Raw genomic sequence first — 21,971 nt, forward strand, 5'->3', positions numbered from 1 at the left:
CGTACTTCATGGAAGCACGCAAAGTCTGACTGCAGTCAATAGTCCACTACAATCGCGGCCTGAACTGCCAACTCTGCAGTTCGCCGTGCTCTGATCTCTTCTTGCTTTCTTTTACTACTGCAGAAAGAGAATCCCTGAGGCTTTGGGATATTGGACTCCATGATCCACCACTCTAAATCACAGGAGTAAGCTAAGGATTGATATTATTAGTAGAGTACAAGTTGTTTTATCGTTAGGAGTGCTGATTGCGATGTGCGTCGCTGTTGAAAGTACTGGGAGATTTAACTTTCATTTATCGCTTGGAATAATGACACACACGTTATTCAGCATTGGCAGCCTAATGTACTAGGCGTTGCTAAAATCAATGCCTGGGAGCCTGGATGTTTGAGGCTTCGTCGAGAAAACCACTCTGCAACCTCCTCACGTTAATCAAGCAACAGCCCGCTTTCGGATCTCGCACACCGTAGGCAGTCTCATGGGTTTTACGCTTTGAAGAATTCGTAAGTCATGCGCTAAAGTGACACAGTATGTGCTTCACTCTTTTTTTTCATGAAGAGAAACAAGGATCTACGAGAGTCCCTAGGTTTCAGACTTTTCTCGTGTAGGAACCAGAGGGGGTGACCTGCAAGCCAAAGATATAGGGTAGAAAACTGGCTGCACTTTAGCTTGCCGAGCGCTTTAAGGATTGACCTCAAACGAATCCATAGTTCTGGACGACGAACACACGATTAGGACGGTGGGACTGGATGTTTTCTCACCGGTGGGCTGGAAAATGCACCCGCCGTCCGTCGAGCGTTCGACAACCCATCGTGTGAGGGTTTTAGGCCCAGTTTCAGATCACTAACCATAGCTATATTAAGGAGTGTCGCTGAAGCGGATTCATGTCGGCCAAGGAACTGTTTTCTCTTACTAGACAGTGTGGCATGGATCGATGTTAAGGCTACTCGTGGGGTGACCTTTGTGTGATCGTTCACGCCGTGGCCTTATATACGTTGCTGACCACTGATTAAGGTCATGACGTATGGCATGAGTTGCTGTTTTCTCTAGACAATCCGATTATTCACACTCAGATGCATACAGCAACTAAAAACGCAATCAAACAACCTAGCATCTTCTTGTATCGAGCTAAGTCGTTTCTGCAACGAATACAGTGCGAGAACAACCACGCCTAGAGTCAATTCTCTTTCACAAAAATATATGACTGGTTTATTACAAGAGTGCCAAACCTTGCTCGAATTACTATATCATGGATGTTGAAATGGAGAGCACCCTGGGGGCACATCGGTGCTTGTTGTCTTACAAAGAAAGAATGGACCTCGATCATGAAATCTGGTAGCACGAAGCAAGACGGCTACTATTTGGTCTTCCTAAATACATGAGGGATCTTTGAAAATGAAGGTCAGTCGAACTAAGTTCATAACAACCAGCGCCATTTGCTTGCAATCAACGAGTGGACTGAGAAGGCTGAAGTCTCTGAAGTTATTTGTAGAGCCAACCCTCAAACAATTCTCCAAATATGCCATCAAAGCTATCCCCAGCATAACCAGATTTATTTTTCCCATTGTTAAAGCAGACATTTCAAAACCAGGTCCGTTGGTTCTGTGCGCACGCGGATGAACTTGGCGGGCAGCCCCAAAGTCTGCTAAGTTTGAGAAGTGCCACATTGATAGCGTGAAGCATAAAATCAATAGGTAGTATTAGTACTGTACAAGTTTTACATCCGATTTCTGTAGAAAAGCACACTTGTATCAATTCATGTTCTGTACAACTGATGCTCTGCCTCGTTGCTCCATTACTTTTCGGTCGTCATAAGCAACCAGATTACCACACATAAAACTTTTCTTCGACATTATATGCCTAAGAAAGAGCGGCCATAGGAACGCATTTTAGCCAATTTGGGTGAGGAAGTGTCATCCCACAGCTGGCGGCACGCTACCAGTGTGTGAAGATGGTAGGCCGGCGCCAACCAAGCTCCCAGATGTGTCCATCGACTGGAGTAGAATTTGATACTTCCGCTTATGAGGGTCCCTTCATGAAAGCGGACGAAGTGGCTGCCATGCGGGTGCTGTTCGAAGCTTGCGATCGGGACGGCAGTGGATCAGTACCGCTGAACGAGTTCAAAAGCCGGCTTGTAGTAAGCAGACACATACATATCTGTATCTTCGCCCTCAATAGCTAAATAAATAGCCTGAACATCTACCTTTTGCGTCTGGAGGTGAGGAGGCAGTGCATCTGCTCAGCTTTTGACCAGCACACGTTCAAACTGGGAGATTAGCATTACGAACATGCATATCTTCAGGCTGCTGGGTTTGATGTACGAGGCTGCGCATTGACTGATATTCTGGGTATCATCGATAGTAGCGGGCGTAAGGTGGTGACCTTCCCAGAATTTATGGAGCTGGTAACTCCATCGTCCGACCTTTCTTCACCCGACGAGGTTCTCAAAACCTTTCGGCAGATGGACTCTGACTCCACAGGTCGAATATGCCTAAAGCACATATGCAGGGCACTGAAGGAAGCAAATCTAGCAGGTAATATTGGACAGGAGCTGCTGAGCCAAGCGGATGCAGACAATGATGGGTGCATACTATTTGAAGAGCTACAAGACGTGTTCAGCAAACAGACATATCCCTAAGTATCCCTCACTATGTTCCGCGGACAATGCTAAAGTGATATTCCCATAGGCACATGTATTTGCACTTAGTCTGGCTTGAAACATATATCCCCCGGTTTCCATGATAATTCGGAAAATTTGGCCAGATACCTACAAGGCCTCGTGGATGAATGCTCCACCAGCACGTTTATGGAGTACATGGCTGTTTTTTTTTCCCTGCGCCACCCCTTCATACTTTCATCACCAGTGCAAAGCGATCAAACAGCTGCCCTCGCGACATGGAATTGCCTAAACGATCTGCCTTTCGCGTGGGTCCCCCACTTTATCCAAATGGGCAGCGTCATGGACTACATAGGTCACAAGCAGGCCATGCAAACCAAGGTTACCCCAGCCACACTCCTGATACTTGCACCTAGGTCGGCAAGTAGCCGTGACTCAATCGCCTACTACAAAGGTGCCATTCACCGAAAAGCCTTTCGGGAGTGGAGCTTAGCAATGGGTTGCGGTATGCTCCTCAACATCCGCAGCATGATGAATTGGCCTGAGTATCTGAGACAGGCTGGTGGTTGACAGGCTTTAATTGTGAGCCTTCAGCTAGCCTTTGGCCGTCCCCCTTATGGCTATCGCTGAGCAGGGAGCTTAAATGAGAAAGTTCTGTGACCTCAAGGATCAAAAACGTCCTCAGAAACACCCCTCAGTCCACCAATAAATTAAGTATTTATTCTTGCAACGCTTTACAATACCGCACATACACCCAGAATTTTTAGTATCCCTGTATTCAGCTTCATAACAAACTTCATTTGAAAAACGCGGCATGGGTAATTATTCAAACATGGACACTACAGGACCGGAGTAGAAGGCTATGCCTTAGTATTGACAAAGCATCAAATGGGTCAACACCTTTCTGCGCAATTGGCAACGCCCAAGCTTATATAAAGCAGCAAGCTACTCTGGATTTGAATGAGTATATCGAGGACGGATGGGTGGCTCGTTACCTAAACGACATGTCGGCATTCGTCCTAAACGTTCAAGAGCATCTGGAGCTTCCAGGGCATGCATTTTAGCTGTTGCTTGGACAGACAGTGGTGTATGGAGGGACAGTAATGTTTATTCTTTTTTGGGAACAGGTGGCCCTCTGGGAGTTCATCTTTCCGCTACAGCACTTCAACCTGGTCAGGCAAAAACTGAGGCAATCCAAGTGCGACCTGTACCTTATCGCACGTGCAAGGAGGCTGAAAAGATACTGAGTACCGCAGTTCCAACCTTAAATTGGCTCGTAATACTGTTCCTTATCTACTGGCAAAATGCATTCTGTGTCTTGTATAGAGGAAGATAATGACGTAGCAAGGACGTTTGTCCGCTGCCTTACAATTCCTCCAGAAATTGCGCTGCACGATTATGAGCGTCTCTGACTAGTGCTAGTGATGTAGGGGTGGATGCTATTTTACCCTTTAAGGCTACCAATTTTCCCCTCAACCATATTATTCCTTGTTGTTTTACTCGTTCCACCGGAGCTCATCAGCGGCATCCAGTACGGGAAATAGGGCTCTATGCAGTTTGATGAAAGGTGAAGACATGCTGGCGCTATTTTGATGGACGCGATTCTTCTTTCTAGACTGCCATCAGGCTTGAACATACCTTACGAGGACTTTTCATAACTTTGATAACCCTAGGTTGTTCACAAGCTTACAACGCCTCCTGCAGTGATCCTTGAGAGTGAAGTACGTTACTACCGTCAGCGACGTGGTCGTGGACGCGCGCTTACAGCGCCCCAGAGACTGATTATCGTGCAGCGCGACCGCCCATGTCCGTGCTTAATCACAGCTTCCACCAAATGTGCGTACATTCTGTGCCGTTTGCATCAATACATCACCCAGCATTGCCAAAATCCAGAAGGGCGAAAAAGGTTAATTGAGGATGGCCTAGCTTGGTTCAAAAAAAGCGAGGACTTGCTCGCTTGAAAAAGCCGACTTTGCTCGGCAATGTTGCTTTTGCAGACTCCACGATCATGTTCCTGCAGACCACGATGGGATTCACAGTACACTGCAAAAGATGCTCACGCTCCTTTTGGTGGTCTGGGTTGCGTCCCGCAGCAGAGATGCATGCAGTATCATGCCCAGATTCTCAGAGCTAAGGCCGCGCAATTACTTTGAGCCCCAGAAGTGGTAGAGCCTTCCATATTCTTAAACGATTTGGACTGCTCTTACTACGAATATATTTTTCGGACTTTGATAGTCAAGGGCTACGATAGCACCTACGCCGTTGTCAACAGATCCTGCAAATATGCTCATATCATTCATTGCTTTAGCTCTATCACGGCCCAGAAAGGAGACCAATTATTCCGAATTCACTTACTAAGGCATCATAATTCCTCAGATGTATCATTGCGAATATCGATCTGAGGTTTCTTAGTGCGTTCTGGGGAGCTTGCTTGACCCACCTTCGTAATGGCCATAATGCGTCTAATGCGAACCACCCTCAGGCATATGACCAAATAGAGCGCACCGATTGCACCCTTCTGCAGTAAATGCCACTCAATGCTTTAAGAAATCCAGCTGACTGGTTCGTATCTCTCTATTACCCCGAGTGGGTTTATGATAAGGCAATTAATCCTGCTAGATGCTGCTCTTTCTCTTCCAAAGTCCGCACTGGGGATTTCTTCTTCAATGGGGGCCTTCAGCTATTGCCCCAGGGTCAGCAGCCATTTCTATCAGCGAAGGGATTCATAGAATATTTGGATAGCACGTTCAAATGCACAGGCGAAGCTTATGAGAGCAAGCGGTTAAAGTATAAGTGGGCTGTGTGTAAAGAGCTTGGACATTTAGTCCTGGTGAACTAGCAGATTCTACAAAGTCCATCAGAAGGTGATCAGACAAAAAGGTTTCGCGGCCAGGTGGCTGAGCTATTCCGAGATTCTCCCATGGATCAATGATCTTTCTCACTCTGGAATTTTCGCAAAGCTTGAGCACTTTTGAAATTATTTGTGTTCGCTTCCTGAAGACGTTTTAAAGCTCTTCGAAATTCTCCTCGACTTTGCCGACAGGCAAGTAACCAATATGGAAAAGGAGGATCCACAGAACGCGCTGAAACTCTGGATTCCACGACTCTTGAGCACTGATGGCATACTAGACGGAAGTGTCTAGTGAAATGGGGCGGGGAATGCCAACCTCAGTGGTTGCCGAAGGGGAAGATAAAGGTTTCATTTTATGCGGTAGAATTCGGCTGGCTTTAACGATGGTTGCCAAGGGCGCTATTCCTCTCATTGTCATGGTATATGTACTTCCCCGACGCAGATTCTGCCTAAAAGAACTACTCCCTTTAGAGGTATTGCTTTAAAGTCCCGATTATCCTTGTTGCGTTGTCCTCTATTTCAGATTTATGAGTAGGCAGTGTCACGTATGTTGCCCCAACATTCTGTCTTTTGTCTCGTATGTGCCTTAGAAATTGACAATGCTGTGTGTGGCTGCTGTACGTGCATGCCAATATTGCTGTTTGAAGCAGTTAGGTACTTCTGTACCAATGTTCATTTTGATTCCGTTTAAGCATATTAGTTATTTTCGGTTTTCTCCTAGTAGAAGGTGAATAGATGTTAGCGCGCGACCAAAGTGAGTGATCGCGTCGCCACAGTCCTGTTTGTTTAGTTTATCGACCGTGCTTGGCTAGTGTGCGTGCTTTTCTGCCCATCAAACCTTCTTCACCAACTATCGCACACATCGCTTTTCTTCTTTGCACCATTTTTCGCGTTTCGACCAGGAGTTCGGAAACGGCTCGAGCTCGCGCCATGTCCTGCACGCAGTTGGTCCCGAAGTTCAGACGTGGAACTCGAGGACGTGTTTTATTATGGAGAACAAGATGTAAAGAGCTAAGCTACACGCAAAGCTTCCTACTATACACGTCCAAAAGAACTAGTCAGTATATCAACGATAGTCTTGCCTATGCCTATATCTTATCTATTGCCGAATGCTGTGGGCTCCGTAAAAGGCGACGTAGTGGTGAATTGCGTGTGCGATAGATACCGTGTGAGAGTTCTCGTGAATAGTCCAAGTGCTTAGGGGTTGCAGCTGCGCGCACCCTAGCTGTCCCGCTTCCTTCATTTCGGAACTCCGGGAGGCGAGGTCAGGAAATGGGAGGCGTCTTTGCAAAAATGCTCAGTGCCTTTCTATCAATTTTGTATTGAGTAGGAAGTTTAGTGTATCCCTGAAAATGCCTTAAATGGGGTGTTGCAGCGCACACACAAGCCAGCGTCGATGACGCTACAGTCGTGGAGTGTCTCTTTTTGCGTCGGCCTTTCTTTGAAGCATTGAGTCGGACATTGTGACATGAACTCTTTAGATTATATCTGACGCTTGAATTGAAGGCCTGCAGTAGCAGCGCCAGTGGGCTTGAAAGCGGGCGGACAGAGCTTAAATCTGACGACCTTTCCGCAAAGTATTCTCATTGACACCTAGGCAGTAAAAAGAGGACCTCGTGCTGAGGCAGGCTTCGAAAGGTTTGGTTTGGTTGTACAAATTAGTAACAAATTCATACATGCATTCACAGCCTGCCTTGGAGACACTTGCTACCACACAGAGTTGAAGAGGCCCAGGACAGTGCTAGAATTCGTCGGCTAGAACCATTTCAAAACACAGCTTGCCTTCAGGGGCCCTGATATGTGGACGACTCCAGTAAAAGAGGAGATAGCTATAGACGAGCTGTGGGACCTGGTTTGGGGCCTACTCAAGCTTGGTAGGGTATTTTTATTATTTCATAAGCTCGTTACCCCCCAGCAGTGGTTATCAGGCGAGGTTCTCCCAGCGTTGCGTCTGGCCGTCTACAAATGAGGGCACGGCACCTATCTCTACTTGAACTTGCCTCAAGCCCTCGTGAGAGCTTTCCGGGCTCAGCGACAAAATGCTAGTCATAGCTATTTGCACAGCCAGTTGTTGTTGTGAGCTCGTGTTTGCCAAGGACCTCTCTTCATGGCCACTGGAGTGGGTTGCACGAACGGGTTCTCAGTCCGGTGGTGGAGCTGGGAGCATTGTCCGAAGGGCTTTGTCATTCTCAAGGCACCGGAACTATCGATTGCTGATTCTTAGCAGAAATACTCGCACACATGTAACAGGACCAGCCACCCTTGCACACTTCAGAATATAGTAGCAAAAAGAAGAGGACATTGACTCTGGCTTTGCCCACACGCAAAGGAGTGGTAAATTCATACAATATGACGCGGTTTCCAGTGCATGCGGGCTAGCTGCTAGATCACACTGACTGTGAATGCTTGGAGTACCTATAGGGTACAGCTGCATAGCTTAGTGGCATTTCTTGCACAGTAGGATTAGCTTCATGCAGTAAGCTTCATATCAAGGTTCAGTGCGTGTGCGGTAGATGAAAGACACAACAAGCTCCCAAACTATCGGATCGCTGCGAGGGTGGAAAATTATGTAGCCCCAGCTGTTCCTCTTTCTTTAAGGCAAAGCTCTGACGAGTCCTAGCAGTGGAAGGAGGGAGTTCGTTAGGAATAGCACTGTATAAAGTCCTGTCAAGTTATTATTCAGGGGAGAGTGAAAAGTTTTCCTACCGAGAGCCTAGATAAAACCTAACAACTCGACGACGTCGCATGTCTCGGTGCAGCTGTTTCCTGCCAATCCAGTGGCTGTGGATGTAGTGGTGGAAGAAATACCTGATGGCGGTGGAAATCGTCTGTATGCTCGGTCCAAGTACACCGGAGGGTGACACTGGGCTCCAGACTCAACACAAATTATGCAGGAAGTTATTATTATTTCAAAAGGCGTCCCTTCTTCCCGTGCCCAGCGTCTCGGAGTTCCTACACTTGCTAGGGAATCAGTGTGCATAGCTGTACCTGGTGAGCACTCTTCAGCACTCACACCTGCATTCAAATAGCATTTAGTGCACACACACAGAACATTGCGACTTATTGTAAAGCACAAGCACTACTAAGTTAAAATGAGGTATACGAGCAGACAAGTCGATTATTCAACTTTTTAGCGATTCTCAACTGAACATTATCAGTGTAGCGTTGAATTTTGAAGTGTAACTTAACGCAGTACAGTGTCGTGGTGGAAACAGAAGAAGCGTTTCACCTTTGGTGCACTTCAAATTTTTTTAAAAGAAGCAAGGAAACTGCAGCACTGGTGCCGGATGGAGAATATTAGGAGTGTCAAGTTTCGGTAGCAGATATTTACGCAGACGCGGGCAAGATTCCGAAGCCAGTGATCACTGGCTAAGAATGACCGTGTGCTACTCCCTCTCCAGGTTGAGCGACTAGACTAGGAGATGGTAGATATTGGAGTAAGGAAACAGCGATGGGTGTCAAATAGGGGGAGGAAGGCCAGAATTGAAAATGAAACAATCCATTCAGTCCTGGACCAAAGTCCATACGACTGGAGTGGTACCGTGCCTTCTACCATTTTACTAGCTAGAAACCTCTAGCCAGTAAGAATGAAAGCTGCAATAAAATGAATGCCTAATTTACTTGAATTTGGAAATTCTTTTTTGGAATGTAGGACAACGGTACTGGGTGCCATGGGGCTTTGAGGGGTGTTCCAGTTCTCTCCAGCAACATGGCAACACTGCGTACCCACGTGGAAAAAGTTCGAAAGTAGTCCGCGTACACAGAGACTGCTGTGTCTGTGAACATCATATCGATTCAATCCTGCATACTTCCTGATATACTAGCGAAGGCGTTGCTTTCCATTCTGGGCTTCTGTTGTGCCATCTTGGCATTTGCAGCAGGTGCTCCCCTCTGTATTCTTTTCACCAGATTATCAGAAGCAAAGGTCGTAACTGATGGATAAAGCCTAAGCTGTTATCCTTCCAAGTATTTCGGTGCACCATTATTCTGGGCACAGGAATCGGCAGCATCACCAGTATCCATGCATGCATGTAGCTATCGACGCTTTGTAAGCAGGTTTTACCCAAAATTTCGCTTAGCGGCAGTTTATTGGGGAATCCACGTCTGGCCGATCCACGCGGTAAAATTAAACGTGCAGGGTAGTTTCGGCAAATATGAAACAGGACAAGTCACTGCCCCTCTTGCAAGACCCTGGGGCCATCGAGGCGGCGAATTTTGCAACAAATCAACTACCATGCTGCGAAGGAGCTAGTGTACCCTTCAGAGACCTGCAAAAGGCGCGTCTGGCCTTCAGAACCAAAGACATCGACGCCACAAGGTAGATGGCCAGGCAGCAATGCAATCAATTCCTGCGGCGAGCCGTGCTAGCGGCTCTTTGAGGTTACTTTGGGGGCTTCCTGTAAACCTAGTCGTTTGGGCCGTATCAGTGGTAAAGTGGCTTATCTGATGTGTGCCGTGGCTTGTGCCTCTCAGAGCTGCTCATCAACAGCGTAATCTTCACAACCACGAGCAAAACGGCTATGACGAACTCTCGGGTGTCCACAGAGAAGCACACAAGACAACTTCTTCGGAGTACCTAAAAGCTGTTGTTTTCGGAGGCCTCGATGGTAAAGTAATCATTTCCACAGGGGCTTCTACATCTCCACTCAATGTGGTTTCCTATTAAGCAATGACGAGACTGTAGAATGATGGTACCATTTCACTCAGTTGCAGCGTTCTCACTTTCCCTCGTTGCTTCGAATGTGACTGCAGGAATCGTGACGATCTTTGCGATTGTTGCTGGATGCGTCGGTGCGAACTTACACCCCTCCAAGGTTGTTATTATAGGTATTGGGAATCTTTTAGCTGATGCAATAAGCATGGGCTTCGGCGAGTTTGTAAGCTCTGCAGCAGAAGAGGACTTTGTTAAGAGCGAACGCGAGCGCGAGGAATGGTATGATACCTCCCACATCATCCTTTGCTTTTGCCACCGACAAAGTAGAGAAATATACACACAAGGCATATCCCTCAGAGTTCAGGGCAGATGCAGGAGTACCTGTATCACATACATGGTGCCTTTGATACTAAAGGTTTTCACTCGAACCACCTACTACCGGTTGGCATGACTTGACTGCAATGTGTGCGATGTAGGGAAATAGAAAACTGTCCAGATGAAGAAAAACAAGAAATGATCGAGATTTATAGGGATCGCTATGGTTTTACGGAAGAGGACGCAGACTCGCTTGTCAGAATTTCGTTCAAGTACAGAGAGTTCTTTGTGCGACACATGATGGTCGAAGAGTTGGGATTAATGCCAGTCGAGGGTCCGAGCCCGATTAGAAGAGGTAATGTTCATCTTTCGGTGCCCTCTTTCCTATTCCGGTTATCTGATAGCGGTGCCATCCTGGAAGTAGGACCTACACGATACAGGCAGCAAGCGTATAGATGCAAAACATTTATTGCAGGCACTGTATAATCCTGAGAGCTTTCTTCTGTAGAAGATGGGGTCGTTATTGGCGCTCGTGTCTGTGTTCTACCACTTTATGCAAGAGCTAATGCCCCCGGAAAGTCTTGCCTCTCTCTGTTTGATTCCATCAACCAATGCAGTGTTATGTCACAGGCGCGGTAATGTTTACTGCCTTTTCCACATTTGGATTGCTTCCATTGGCGGGTTTTGTTGCTTGGATAACTATGTCGGGAACGAGCACGGATAGCCGCTTGGCATTTGTGATGGCTTGCGCTGTATCGGGCGTGGCACTATTCATTTTGGGCTTTTTAAAGGTAAGCATAAAAAACCTAGTTTCTTTGTTTGATATCGAGTAGGATGGAGGTTATCGCGCTGAAGTACTCATGCAAAAACTGTCCTCGTGAAAACACAAGAGCTGCAGTCATGTGTTTTCATTACCCAGCACTCATGTGATGCGAGACCGTTGTTGCCTGGTTGAGTTCACGAGTTCGCGTTTACAATCTGGTGGATGAGACTCCTCAGGGTCGCTTTGTCAATCAAAGTTCTCTGAAATCTGGGCTTCTCATGATTCTCAATGGAACGTGCGCTGGCACTGTCGCGTACACTGTCGGAGCTTCTTTAGAGGTATGTCTTCAGCTGAGTGTTGGTGAAGTATTTTGTTTGAAGTCTTGCGAGCAACAAAGCCCACGCAGTGAGGACTATTTGAGGCGGCCTCGTGCGTTTTGTGTTCCGACAGTATTCAAATGCACGTTGTTGAGGGCACCCGTAATCACGTTCCTGGGTTGAGCATGCCGTGCACATTGTTTACGTATGGGCTGCTGCAGAGCATTGCCTCAGGAACGTTGTAACCCAATACGTATGGGTTGTTCGTTACTGCGCAAAGTAGATGGAAGGTCACAGTAGGTTATTAGTGCCTCGCAGAGCCTAAGAATACCACAGCCTCCTTGTATTGAATTCTGTAGGAGTTAACTGCACCCTCACGCTTTATGGCTTGGGCAGCAGCATAAGGGGCCTTTACAAGTTCCACTATTGCGGACCTAGCATCCCTTTCACAGAGTGAGGCCGCTACATATTTGGCCTTGTGAATGAGAAGTGGGGGAATGAAAATGTCGGCGTTCTTGACATTCGCACGAGCGGTTCAGTTAATTAGGAGGATAGGGCACTAAGTCACCACTTCGGCTTCAGTGCTGAGATTCTGCGGTTGCACCGCCTGCAGGCCGAACCGCTGTGCAAGTTTTCACAAAACTACCACGCTTTGGGCAGATGTGTTTTTGCCATCGCGAACTGATTCGCAAATTCCCGTAGTCCCTGTGAAGTATATTTGCATTGATTCCCACCAAATGCTCCATGATTGTAGTGCCAGCGCCCCATTTACATGGTAAACTTCAGAAAAACAATGTCACTGACGCTGCAAGGTAACCTTAATGCAGATGTGCTGCAGTAAAGGCTTTACTGAGTGTGTAACCATGCATAGCTACTTCACACATACAATAAATATTGCTGGAAGAACCTGCTGCCGAAGGCACTGGCGATGCGGGTCCGTCCGGGGAGCGGGCAGCATAGGTATTGACATATTGTTCTCAGCAGCCTAATTTTGGTATACTGCTGGGCACCGGCACTCAGTGGAGCCACCGAAAGGAAGTTCGCCGCCGTTGAAGTCTACACATTGCATGTAGCCGCGACGGCAGACAGCAGTGCCATTGTGATGCAAGGCACATAGGTAGGTGTTCGCTCTATGCATCGTTTGCTTGTATGACATATTAAACTCTTCCCTCGAGAAAAAATCGTTGCTAAATCTTGATCTAAATCCCATTTTTTCACTGCTTTTCTGCGAAGACGTGCACAAGACATCACAAGCGTCAGCACAGCATTCTTTTCAACTTTATAGATGTGGCAAAATAGCTCAAACATGCGCTGTCGCATCCATAGCTGCATAATCATGATGGGAGGTCTCACTGCTCTCTGACGACTTGCTGGCAAAGGAAAGCGGTTGGCCTGGCTGCTTCCTTGTCTGAACTTCCGAGCTCCTTTCGTGACGGCGCTGATGCTGAGATGCAAATTCCGCTTCCGAGCGCCCAGCACCCCCTTCACGAGCGAAGGAGGGCATAAATGGTAACTTCTGTTTTTTGTAGTCGAGCATGAGACTTTTGACGCTGGCCGCGGGCTCTTTCGATCGGGCAAGGTGCTCTCGGAATAGTGCAGGGATAAGCGAAAATGGAGTTACTCGGCGCCACGGCACAAACGGATGGCTCGGAAATGCTGAAGTTGACATGTAATCCTCTTCCACAGGCCTAACCCAGTCGCGGACCTGCAAATACAACCGCCACGTCCCGAAATTCCATGTATCGGTAGAAAAGGAACTGAATGAACTATCCCATAAAAGCAGTCCACCGTGATGGCCACGAGGCACAGTGAAGTCGGCTACGCAGGAAGCATATTTTGAAAGTATCCACAGCGATCCTTTGTTACGGGGAATCTTACTTTAGGTAGGAATGGTGTTACTAACAGGAAAGCAGCTCCCATTCCCAATAAGGCGGCACCGAGATTTCTCATATTTGGTGACTGCTGCATCGATTCCCACTTAATGTCAAAATGCTGGCAGGCTACAAAACCAAGTTCACACACACTGGCGTTGAGTACAGTGAACAGAGAAACAGCAATCGTCGTTCTCTCTTGCTGTTGATTCTACTCCGTCGGCGTTAAGCATCGGCCATTTCGGTAAAGTGACACATTAATGAGTACGACAGTACAGGGTAGTTTAGGCACTGCTTTATGGGGGGAGCACTGTACTACCTTTTCCCCAGGTGTTACTTACCATCAACAATTGAAACTAGCATGACGACAGGCACGAGGTGCTTGATGCATACACACCAAAACGTTGATGGACGGAATATGAAAAACGGCTTCGTTAAGCATCCACAAAATAGCGTTGGTATAACACCTAGCACAGATGTGCCACCAATGGTGTGCTGTGGAAAGAACAGAGTGACTCGCGAGATCTCGTTGCCCAGATCCTGCACGCCACCTAGATACAACGCCAGGAAGCGTTCCTGAAAATACACAAGGGCCATCACAGTTGCATGAAGCTCCTGTACACGCTTTTCCGGAGTGGTATCCGGAACCTGTTTCACGGAAAAGGAAAGTCGTCGAGCTAGCAAGAACTGCAGCACCAGCGCCTGCACTGGTTACTGCTGGCCCGTCCGCTACCCACTTCTGCAGCATGCAACGCTAGGGCCAAGCTTATAATAGCGATCGGAGCCGACTGCGGGAAGCATTGGTACCAACGATAAGTGCAAACTTTAGAGTAGATTGCCCCAAAGCGATGAAATGAAAAGCAGGCACTAAAAAGCACACCTTAAAAGTCTTGGCCTGTGAGTCGGGATCTTTGACAAGCAGGGCCACGACAATCGCAATGACGGCGTTAGCGAACACCATTATCCAAATTGGTAAGAAGGCAGTTTCCTGGTGGCAGAATACTGCAATGATGTACGATGCCCCCACGATGAGGCAGAGTCCACCGAAGAGGATACATGCTGCAATGAAACCCGCCACGTGCACTCTACATTCCTAAAACTCCAGGGCACTCTCTCATGAGCAATGTGTAGAGAACCGCGAGATGCCAGAACACTTCAGTTTATTCAAGAGAAAACCTATGAATGCTAAATGGCAATAAGCCAGAAGAGAGCCCAAATGTTCTTGAGTTATAAAGCGCTCGCCTGCTACATCGAAACGATTTCTCGTAGGCTGGTAAGCTTACCTTTGAGACCCACGACCTTTGATTGTTGCTGAAACCCCATTACCCAGCCGACATAGAAAGTGGTACAGAGAACAGAAATTGGAACAAGAAGCCATTCTACGATGTACACTATGTACTCCAACCTCTGAGCACACGTGACAACAAGAATAGGTAGCGTGTCATGAGCGGAGGCCTGGAGAGGCAAAAACAGCTTACGCGGCAACAAAAGCACACCGATGGCTACTGGCTGAAACATATAGACAGTGCTCCGTCGAGGTGCAACTATGTAGACTCACAACTTGTTGGTTGTTGGCGCAGAAGGGAAGAGAGATGCAGTAACAAATGATTACAATCACGGTGCTTGTGGCCCGCCGCCAGTTGTTGTTGATAACACGTGACTCCTGAGCCAATAAAACGTGCACAGTTTCAAAAAGTATTCTAGTTATCCACAAATGTAGTCTGATCACATCGAAGGCAGCAGACTGCCTCCATGAAGCATTGGTTCAGTCCCCTCCGGTTCACTTTGCATGCGTTGAACAGATAGTCGCACGGTTGATAAAATGTTTACAACAGGTAACGCACTAGGACAGCATTGAATACTGAATGAACTGCGATGGCTGCAACCTGAGTGTTGATAAGGAAAACGCCGCCGTAGAAAAAGAGTCCAAAGAGCTGCAAAGAAGGCACAGAATCAGAAAAACACATGCCACAACTACTCCCGCCGAAAATTCGATCTTCGGAAAAAAGCCGTCCAGAACGAAGTAGCGCGACGGCAGCGAAACGCAGCACAGTTCTCTAGTAAAGCGGCAGTCCGCAACTGACAAGGCGTTGCAGCAAGGAGGTAGTCCCTCGAGCGTCTCCATCTGCGAGCGCAGGGGACGCCCTGCAGCTAGCAGTGCAGAGCTCACAGCAGGCGTCACGAACATCCGTTCCAAAAACTTACGTAGGGTGAAGACACTTTTTCGAATGCAGCAGGAAAAACTACAAAGTATGCAGGGGCACTGCCCGTCTTCCTCACAATATCGACCAGCGGAATATCAGTTACTGCCTGTAGCATGCAAAACGCAACAGTAAGTCCGTGCCATAACGAGGAGTTTCCATGCACAGCCACAAAGCAAGCGATAAGGGGCCTCATGAGCTGCAGCAACCTAACAGACACGAAGAAGAGTGCTACTTCTGAGGCGGGTAGACAAGGCAAAGCCATCATTATGTGGCATTATAGAGCGCCAGAAGGCTCCTCTGATTGGCCGAACAGACAACTGGAAGGCCATTCACGAGTGCGCTACTGGGACATACCTGAAGGTTTCCAACAATGGAGAGCAGAGACACAAAAGGGACAAAAGCCATCACGAATTCAAGGATGCATGTATAAAGGCCGCCTGGGTACGTGTTGAAGCCGATCCTGTAGTGGACAATGAACGCAATCGACGATAAAAACCAAAGGGGCTTTGCGTGACGAGTACACTGGCACAATACGAGTACGTGCTGCCATGAAGTGCACAATATTGGCGGATATATTTCTCCCAGTTAAAATTTGTGTTATTTCAATTTCTAAGCATGGCAACAGGAGGCCACATGATCCAGAAAAACTCTACATACAAAGAATGCCATTACTGACTTAGTATAGCTCGTAATTGTGCCAATAATGCAGCATCCAAGACATAGATCCTGGCAGATATGCCGAACTAGCGAAGCAGAATAAGCTGCATCAAAGAAACCGTGGATGAGTGGCCGCCAGTCGAAAGTCGCAGTTACAGCTGCGGCCACGTGCACGCCGCCATCTGCCCCGACGAAGAAGGATACAACGGCAAGCGTGGCGCAGAGGACCATCGCAATGATCATAAGAATGGACGATGCTGCAGCGAAAATTCAGCGTCAGCAACAATGATCGAGCACTGCGAACACTGTGTACGAAGCTAGGAAGCAGGCATGAGACGCTGCCGAGTTCGTACATAGGCTGGCTCGTTGCTTGGCTGACAGTGAAGTCAGAGGGAACAAATAAAGCGAAAACAAAAAGTCTCACGGAATCCCGCCTTGAACAATCCTCTCCACATATATGCGAGGATGTACAGCCATACAAAGGCAAGTGTAGCCAAGGCCTTTGGCCGCAGCAGGTCAGGATCTAAGTCCGGATTAACGGTGGACGGCTGCAATTCCTGTAAGTAGTAAAGTGTTGCCTGGGAAGAAATATCCAGAAACAGTACCTGTCACAAGATCCTATGCTATACATAGAGCAAGAAACAGCTGCGTGTTTTGACTTGGGAATATTGCGCATTTGCTTCCATTGCTGACACCCAATAAATGACCCTTCCATCACACGAGAGAACCAGAGCCCCCTCTACGTAAAATGATCAGTGCACAAGCCTTGGTTTGTAAGAGGCAACTACTTGCCAAGAGGTTGCTGCTTGCCAGGCAATGGTGTATGTTCAGCTTTTAGCGGATACCAAAGCGTGGACCCGTAACTTTAGCGCGCACCTTGCCCGTAGGCGAGGCAATGCAGACACTGGCGTCGGGAACGTAGGAACAAAGTACACCGTGCCCCGCTGCGTTGCAATCCATGCTCTTTCCATGAAAACTGTTACAAAGCTCCATGTCGCTCACTGTGACTTGCCACGGCTGAGGCCTAGAGAAGCTTGAAAGGAAGTAAATTAAAAGTTGGCTGCTCACGACTGCGGAGAAAAACTCGCACGGCAGAACACAGCCGGAGAGAAAACGTGTACTGCCAAGCGCACCCTAACATGGAGCCAATGAATTCCATGAAAATAAAAAGCCGCGGCGAGCGCTACGTCTCATGCCGTGCAGAGGACTGCCAGGCGACACACACTTCAGCAACTGGATAAAGTCCTTGACAGCTGAGGGCTGCTGCATGGCCTATGCATGCATCGGAAAGCACAAACTCTGCATGATCGCGCAACGGCTGGAAGTAATATTTGCTGACGCAGGGAACAGGCGGCGCACCCGCAGTGAGAATAACAAAGGAGACTGAAGTCAACACCTGCAAAATCCCTAAACCGACAAGCCATCGACTAAGCTGCGTATTTTGCTTGATAGCCGCTCCACGGAGGAGATTTCCAAGCACGAGCTGAAGAAAAGCGAGCACGTAAACACGGAAACCAACACCGCAAGAGAGCTAGCCATCAGCGAGATCTTGCTAATCCCGTAAGGCCCCGACTAACGCGCAAGCCTCAGACATCCATGCCAACGGCCCAACAAGCATGAAACGCGAGGGAAGAGTGGCAGAAGTGGTGTCTTTTAGGAAATCAAAGGGCACACGGAAAGAGACGTTAGATGACCTGAGCTCGTGTGTCTGTCTGGCACACCTCGAGCTGCAGAGTCGGTAATCCGACAGTGAACAGGAAAAGGAGGTATGGCAGGAGGAACATTGAGCTCCTCCATATTTGCAATTGTTGCCAGTACGTCGTAAAATTGGACGCCCCCACCACCGCGCCGAAGAGCGTCGAATACACCAGCGTGGTTGACGTATACCAGCCGCGTTTCCTCTGTCTCTGCAGCCAACTCTGCCACTGGTTTTGTGTTTCTGCCTCAGGGGTTCCATACAGAGCGCCTGCTTGCCCTCCAGTCTGCGGAATAACAGACAGGGTGGGGCCTGGCGCTAGCTGCTGCTTGAGTGACGACCACTCAGGCTGACCGTCCCCTCCGTCTAGCCTAGGTCTTGCTGAGGGGTCAAAAGACTGGGGATAGCGGTAATAAAAATCGCCCTCCGTCAACAAAACTCCGTTTTGTTCCTGGTAATCCAGCGCCTCAAGCTGGACACGCAACAGTTCATGTTCATCCATCTTGTTTTCCATTCGCACCTGAACAGGGCGAGAAAAAAACATGCAAGCCCGAGTGCAAGATCGCACTCTAAACATTGCAACGTCGACAGTCGAGCTACAGTTGATGCCGTGTATGAAAATCCTTCATACATCATGACGCAATCTGCGTAATTTAGCGTACTGGAAGTGCATGCGCCCCGCCTTGGAAACCAGCGAGCCTGTCGCATGATAGGTGCATGCGCGAGCATTCCCTCGCAAAGAGATTATCAAGGCCACAGGAAGCATCACTGAGCGGTGCTGAAGACGGCACGAACCTTCTGTGTGAAGAGCGGAGAATGCCTGAATGCGTGGGCTTCGTGGTACAGCTGCCGCCGCAGTTCATGTGGCATGTCAGCCATTGAAGCTGCCGCTGCCAGTTCTCTGGTGACATCTTCAGGACCTGAAATCAGCAGAAATGCCAAGCACCCAATTCAGATGCAAGCTTCCAGCAGCAAGGGGAACAACTGAATGCATGCATCGTCCAAGAGCCACCTACTGAACCTTCGCTTAAAAGAGTACGCATACCAACGGTCCCGCCCTCAAATAAGCGTTCTAGCGCACACACGATAACTTCCTTCCAAACAAAAAAATAAATCGCCTTAAAACTAGCTACGAAAGCCTCCGTTATCGAGGCAGACGTCATGGCTGTGCATCATGAGCCGACACCTACATCCACAGTTGCGAAGATGGAGAAATAGACTGGTTTGAACACTGTATATGCTAACCCTGCTCCTCTAATCACGCCGAAAAACAGACTTGAGGCTGTCTCGACATTTCGAATCATGCTACACTACAGAATGGAGAGGTTCAATACGCATAAAAGCCTCATTTCTGCACAACACGAAGACCCCCAAGAAGTCCGGCTGCCTCGGGTCTTGGCAGAGCTGCATATTCCCCATTAATAAGAAAAAGCCACTCCCCCATTTCCGGAAATGGAGGGTATCATTAACGCAGCCACATCCTTGGCTTTACACTGGGGGCCTAAGCATCCAGTAGCGAAACACAGGTACACCCCAAAGCAAGAGAGAAATCGCAGCCTCACCACTCTCATCGCCTTGCTCTCCCGCCTGGACAGGCAAAGATGCAACTTTTTCCAAGTTGCTGACTCCCACATCCCCGGCCGAAGGCCGGCTGAAACTTGTGCGGAGGCGCTGCATTTCCGTCAGAGCAGAGGCAGCCACCGGATAGAGACACTGCGTCCGACGCCCGTGCCAGCTGTTTGCTGTATATGCAGCCTTCACACGGGATAAGCACACTGTTGAACCCCTGATTCCAGAGACGCTTCTCAGAAGCGCAAAATGGCTGATGAGTTCAAGAGTTCCAATGCCAAGACATGCCACCGATATCAAAGATTATATGATAAGGGTAGTTAGACCGAAGCCTCGGCGCTTCAGTCTATCTCCGTAGTCAAGGCAAGGTACTCCTCTTGCCCGTCGCTGCGGCCCTATTATTTGGCCGGAGTGTACATCCGAGAAAAGAGAGACCTCGTTTGTGGACTATTCTGGCGCTGCACTAGTGTTGCTACCCGCAGCGGCAGGCAGGTACTTATTAAAACTGACAGAGGATTGAACTCATAAATCGCAAAACCGAGGTACTTATCCACTTAACCTGCAAACAGTGCGGCAGGTTCAGGGGAGCCACAAGGAGTTCCTCTCATTTTAGCATTTATTTGGTGGAAAAAGGGGGAAGCGAGTGGGGGGTGGGAAAGGAGTAAACAGGAGGCCTGCGAAGGCGCAGTGGCGTTCGGCACGTGATAGTTCGCATACGCCGGTGTATTCGACCGCTGCACTGCTGAAGGCGCGGATATCACGTTGCATATAGACTTGTGAGAAGGCGGGTTACGACGCTGACGGGGATTTCGGTGCGTAGGGCGTTGAGACCATACGATTCAAATTGCAATCGCAAGAAGAGCTGGCTTCCTGCTGGTGGAAACAATACATAGCCAAACTTCAGGCATGGCCTGTTCTGACCAGAATTGGGTGTAAAAAGGAACGAACGCAGAAGTTCTGTTTTGGGTCGTAGAAACAGCCGATACCGAGGCCCCCTGAAGGCTGCGGCAAGAGCGATCCTCAAGAGGCAGGAGCTCGGCTCCTGGCAAGCATGTGTAGTTTCTGTCAAAGGATCATTCATTCATGATTACAGGGTTCAATGTGGTGTCGGGTGAGGTTTGTTAACTCCACGCCATCGCTACCGGAATCTGTACGGCACGAGCCGTTGGTTGCAGCGGGAAAAGTTAAGAATTGCTCAGGTAACGAAGGATATTGAAGCGTCGAAAGCCTTTACCATTTGTTCTTTTCGAGAGTTCCACCCGTTGAGTTGTCTCGGCCATAGCCCGTGCCACTTGTCGGGGCTGTGGCTCAAGGAGGGCTGTGTGGTAGTGTGCGCTGGTTTAGCCTGCTTACTTTGGGGGCTTCCGTAATCGTTTTCAGGAGGCTTTTTTTTATTTTTCTGGGCGCTGCATCTCGTAGCAGGTCATGCCTTCGTCATCACCAAACGGAGATGTACTTCGGGCTACTCCACCGAACCGCAACCACGCAGGCGGAAAAGAGCTTCCTTTCTGCATCGCTTGCCGCGTCGAGGCGGCGACTGCGCAGCTTTGAAGAAGAACGCTTTCTCATTCTGGGTTTTAGAGCGAGTTGGCAAGTGAAAAGGCATTCACACACAAACTCGCCAAATGGTCAACACAAAGGTCCCCGCTGGACGGCCAAAAGGAGGGGCGGTGCAAAAGTATTCTCACACCTACTCTACCAGGTCTTTGAGCTTCCTTTATGATGTAACCATGCTTATACTACCCCATTCAGGGCCTCACTGGGGAATAACTGGACCTCATTAGTCTTTCGTTTTTACTAACGGCGAAGGCCGTCATCCCCGCTGTGTGGACGCCTGAATGCCCGCTACTGTGTACAACTTGGCCTAAAACGAAACGCCTATCCAGCTAGCGTGGCATGGCGGTGGCGCCGTGTACAGCCGTAGGCCTGTGCCTTCGAAGTGACCGCACGTTGCCCGATGCAAGGAGCAGCTCCTTACCTTTCCCGTGTAGCAATTACAAAGCCGTGGTATCCAGAAGCAAGAGCATTCAAGATGTCTCAAATTAAAAACTAGGTTACTGCATAGTGAACAATGGGCCCCTAATTCTCTATGTATTTGCACCACCGGCTATGCTACTCGCCTCAACGATGTTTAGCACGTATGCGCCACCAGGAGCGTCAGAGATTGTGAACTTCTTCGCCTCAGCTTTGCTTTACTTGAGTTATGTAGAGCTTTGTGTCCAGCCTTCCCTCTGCCGGTTCCTTAGTAAGTCCGTGCTATCTGCCCTGCTTCTCATCTGTGTTTCTCCACTGCTCCTCAGCGAGCATGCCCTTGTACACTACCTGGGTGGTCCTTGCACAAGATTTCTCTGCCCTCCTCGGGCTCTCGTGTAACTTCGTGCAAATGTGTGCCTGTGCCTGTCATCAAACGTCTCTACTACAGAAGGGAGCTTCGTAAAATAAGCTTGCTGGATCTAGGAC

The 21,971-nt window shown here is 48.5% G+C and overlaps 3 protein-coding genes across 3 annotated transcripts; 2 read left to right on the top strand and 1 right to left on the bottom strand.

The window, feature by feature from the left end:
- The first annotated feature begins 1,948 nt into the window (after window positions 1-1,948).
- LOC34621793 (caltractin) lies at window positions 1,949-2,635 on the top strand. Its single transcript, XM_026336002.1, has 2 exons — window positions 1,949-2,134; window positions 2,300-2,635. The coding sequence occupies exons 1-2, from the start codon at window positions 1,949-1,951 to the stop codon at window positions 2,633-2,635; spliced, it is 522 nt and encodes a 173-aa protein (XP_026191787.1).
- Window positions 2,636-9,619: 6,984 nt separating this feature from the next.
- LOC34621794 (vacuolar iron transporter 1) lies at window positions 9,620-11,697 on the top strand. The gene is made up of 6 exons (XM_026336021.1): window positions 9,620-9,783; window positions 9,939-10,072; window positions 10,218-10,398; window positions 10,596-10,789; window positions 11,065-11,225; window positions 11,434-11,697. Exons 1-6 carry the CDS (start codon window positions 9,620-9,622, stop codon window positions 11,695-11,697), a joined length of 1,098 nt encoding a protein of 365 aa, XP_026191806.1.
- Window positions 11,698-12,814: 1,117 nt separating this feature from the next.
- LOC34621795 (sodium- and chloride-dependent betaine transporter) lies at window positions 12,815-19,619 on the bottom strand. Its single transcript, XM_026336022.1, has 16 exons — window positions 19,505-19,619; window positions 18,738-18,862; window positions 17,968-18,462; window positions 17,606-17,729; window positions 17,123-17,316; window positions 16,671-16,824; window positions 16,266-16,503; window positions 15,944-16,049; window positions 15,591-15,695; window positions 15,230-15,319; window positions 14,944-15,048; window positions 14,669-14,792; window positions 14,266-14,444; window positions 13,727-13,961; window positions 13,393-13,514; window positions 12,815-13,219 (listed from the first exon to the last, which is right to left on the bottom strand). Exons 1-16 carry the CDS (start codon window positions 19,617-19,619, stop codon window positions 12,815-12,817), a joined length of 2,916 nt encoding a protein of 971 aa, XP_026191807.1.
- Between the last annotated feature and the right edge of the window lie 2,352 nt (window positions 19,620-21,971).

Source organism: Cyclospora cayetanensis, unplaced genomic scaffold (assembly GCF_002999335.1).
Source record: "Cyclospora cayetanensis isolate NF1_C8 unplaced genomic scaffold, CcayRef3 CcayRef3_contig_9, whole genome shotgun sequence".
NCBI classification, from domain to species: domain Eukaryota; phylum Apicomplexa; class Conoidasida; order Eucoccidiorida; family Eimeriidae; genus Cyclospora; species Cyclospora cayetanensis.

What these genes read in the sequence shown, in the direction of transcription:
- LOC34621793 (XM_026336002.1), top strand. Translation starts at nt 1,949, where the DNA reads ATGGTAGGCCGGCGCCAACCAAGCTCCCAGATGTGTCCATCGACTGGA. An exon ending in AGTTCAAAAGCCGGCTTGTA is followed by an intron (nt 2,135 to 2,299) that starts GTAAGCAGACAC and finishes GCATATCTTCAG; the next exon opens with GCTGCTGGGTTTGATGTACG.
- LOC34621794 (XM_026336021.1), top strand. Translation starts at nt 9,620, where the DNA reads ATGAAACAGGACAAGTCACTGCCCCTCTTGCAAGACCCTGGGGCCATC. An exon ending in AAAGACATCGACGCCACAAG is followed by an intron (nt 9,784 to 9,938) that starts GTAGATGGCCAG and finishes TGTGCCTCTCAG; the next exon opens with AGCTGCTCATCAACAGCGTA. An exon ending in GAACGCGAGCGCGAGGAATG is followed by an intron (nt 10,399 to 10,595) that starts GTATGATACCTC and finishes TGTGCGATGTAG; the next exon opens with GGAAATAGAAAACTGTCCAG.
- LOC34621795 (XM_026336022.1), bottom strand. Translation starts at nt 19,619, where the DNA reads ATGCAGCGCCTCCGCACAAGTTTCAGCCGGCCTTCGGCCGGGGATGTG. An exon ending in CAGTATTCAATGCTGTCCTA is followed by an intron (nt 15,049 to 15,229) that starts GTGCGTTACCTG and finishes TTATTGGCTCAG; the next exon opens with GAGTCACGTGTTATCAACAA. An exon ending in GCGCCAACAACCAACAAGTT is followed by an intron (nt 14,793 to 14,943) that starts GTGAGTCTACAT and finishes ACGTGTGCTCAG; the next exon opens with AGGTTGGAGTACATAGTGTA.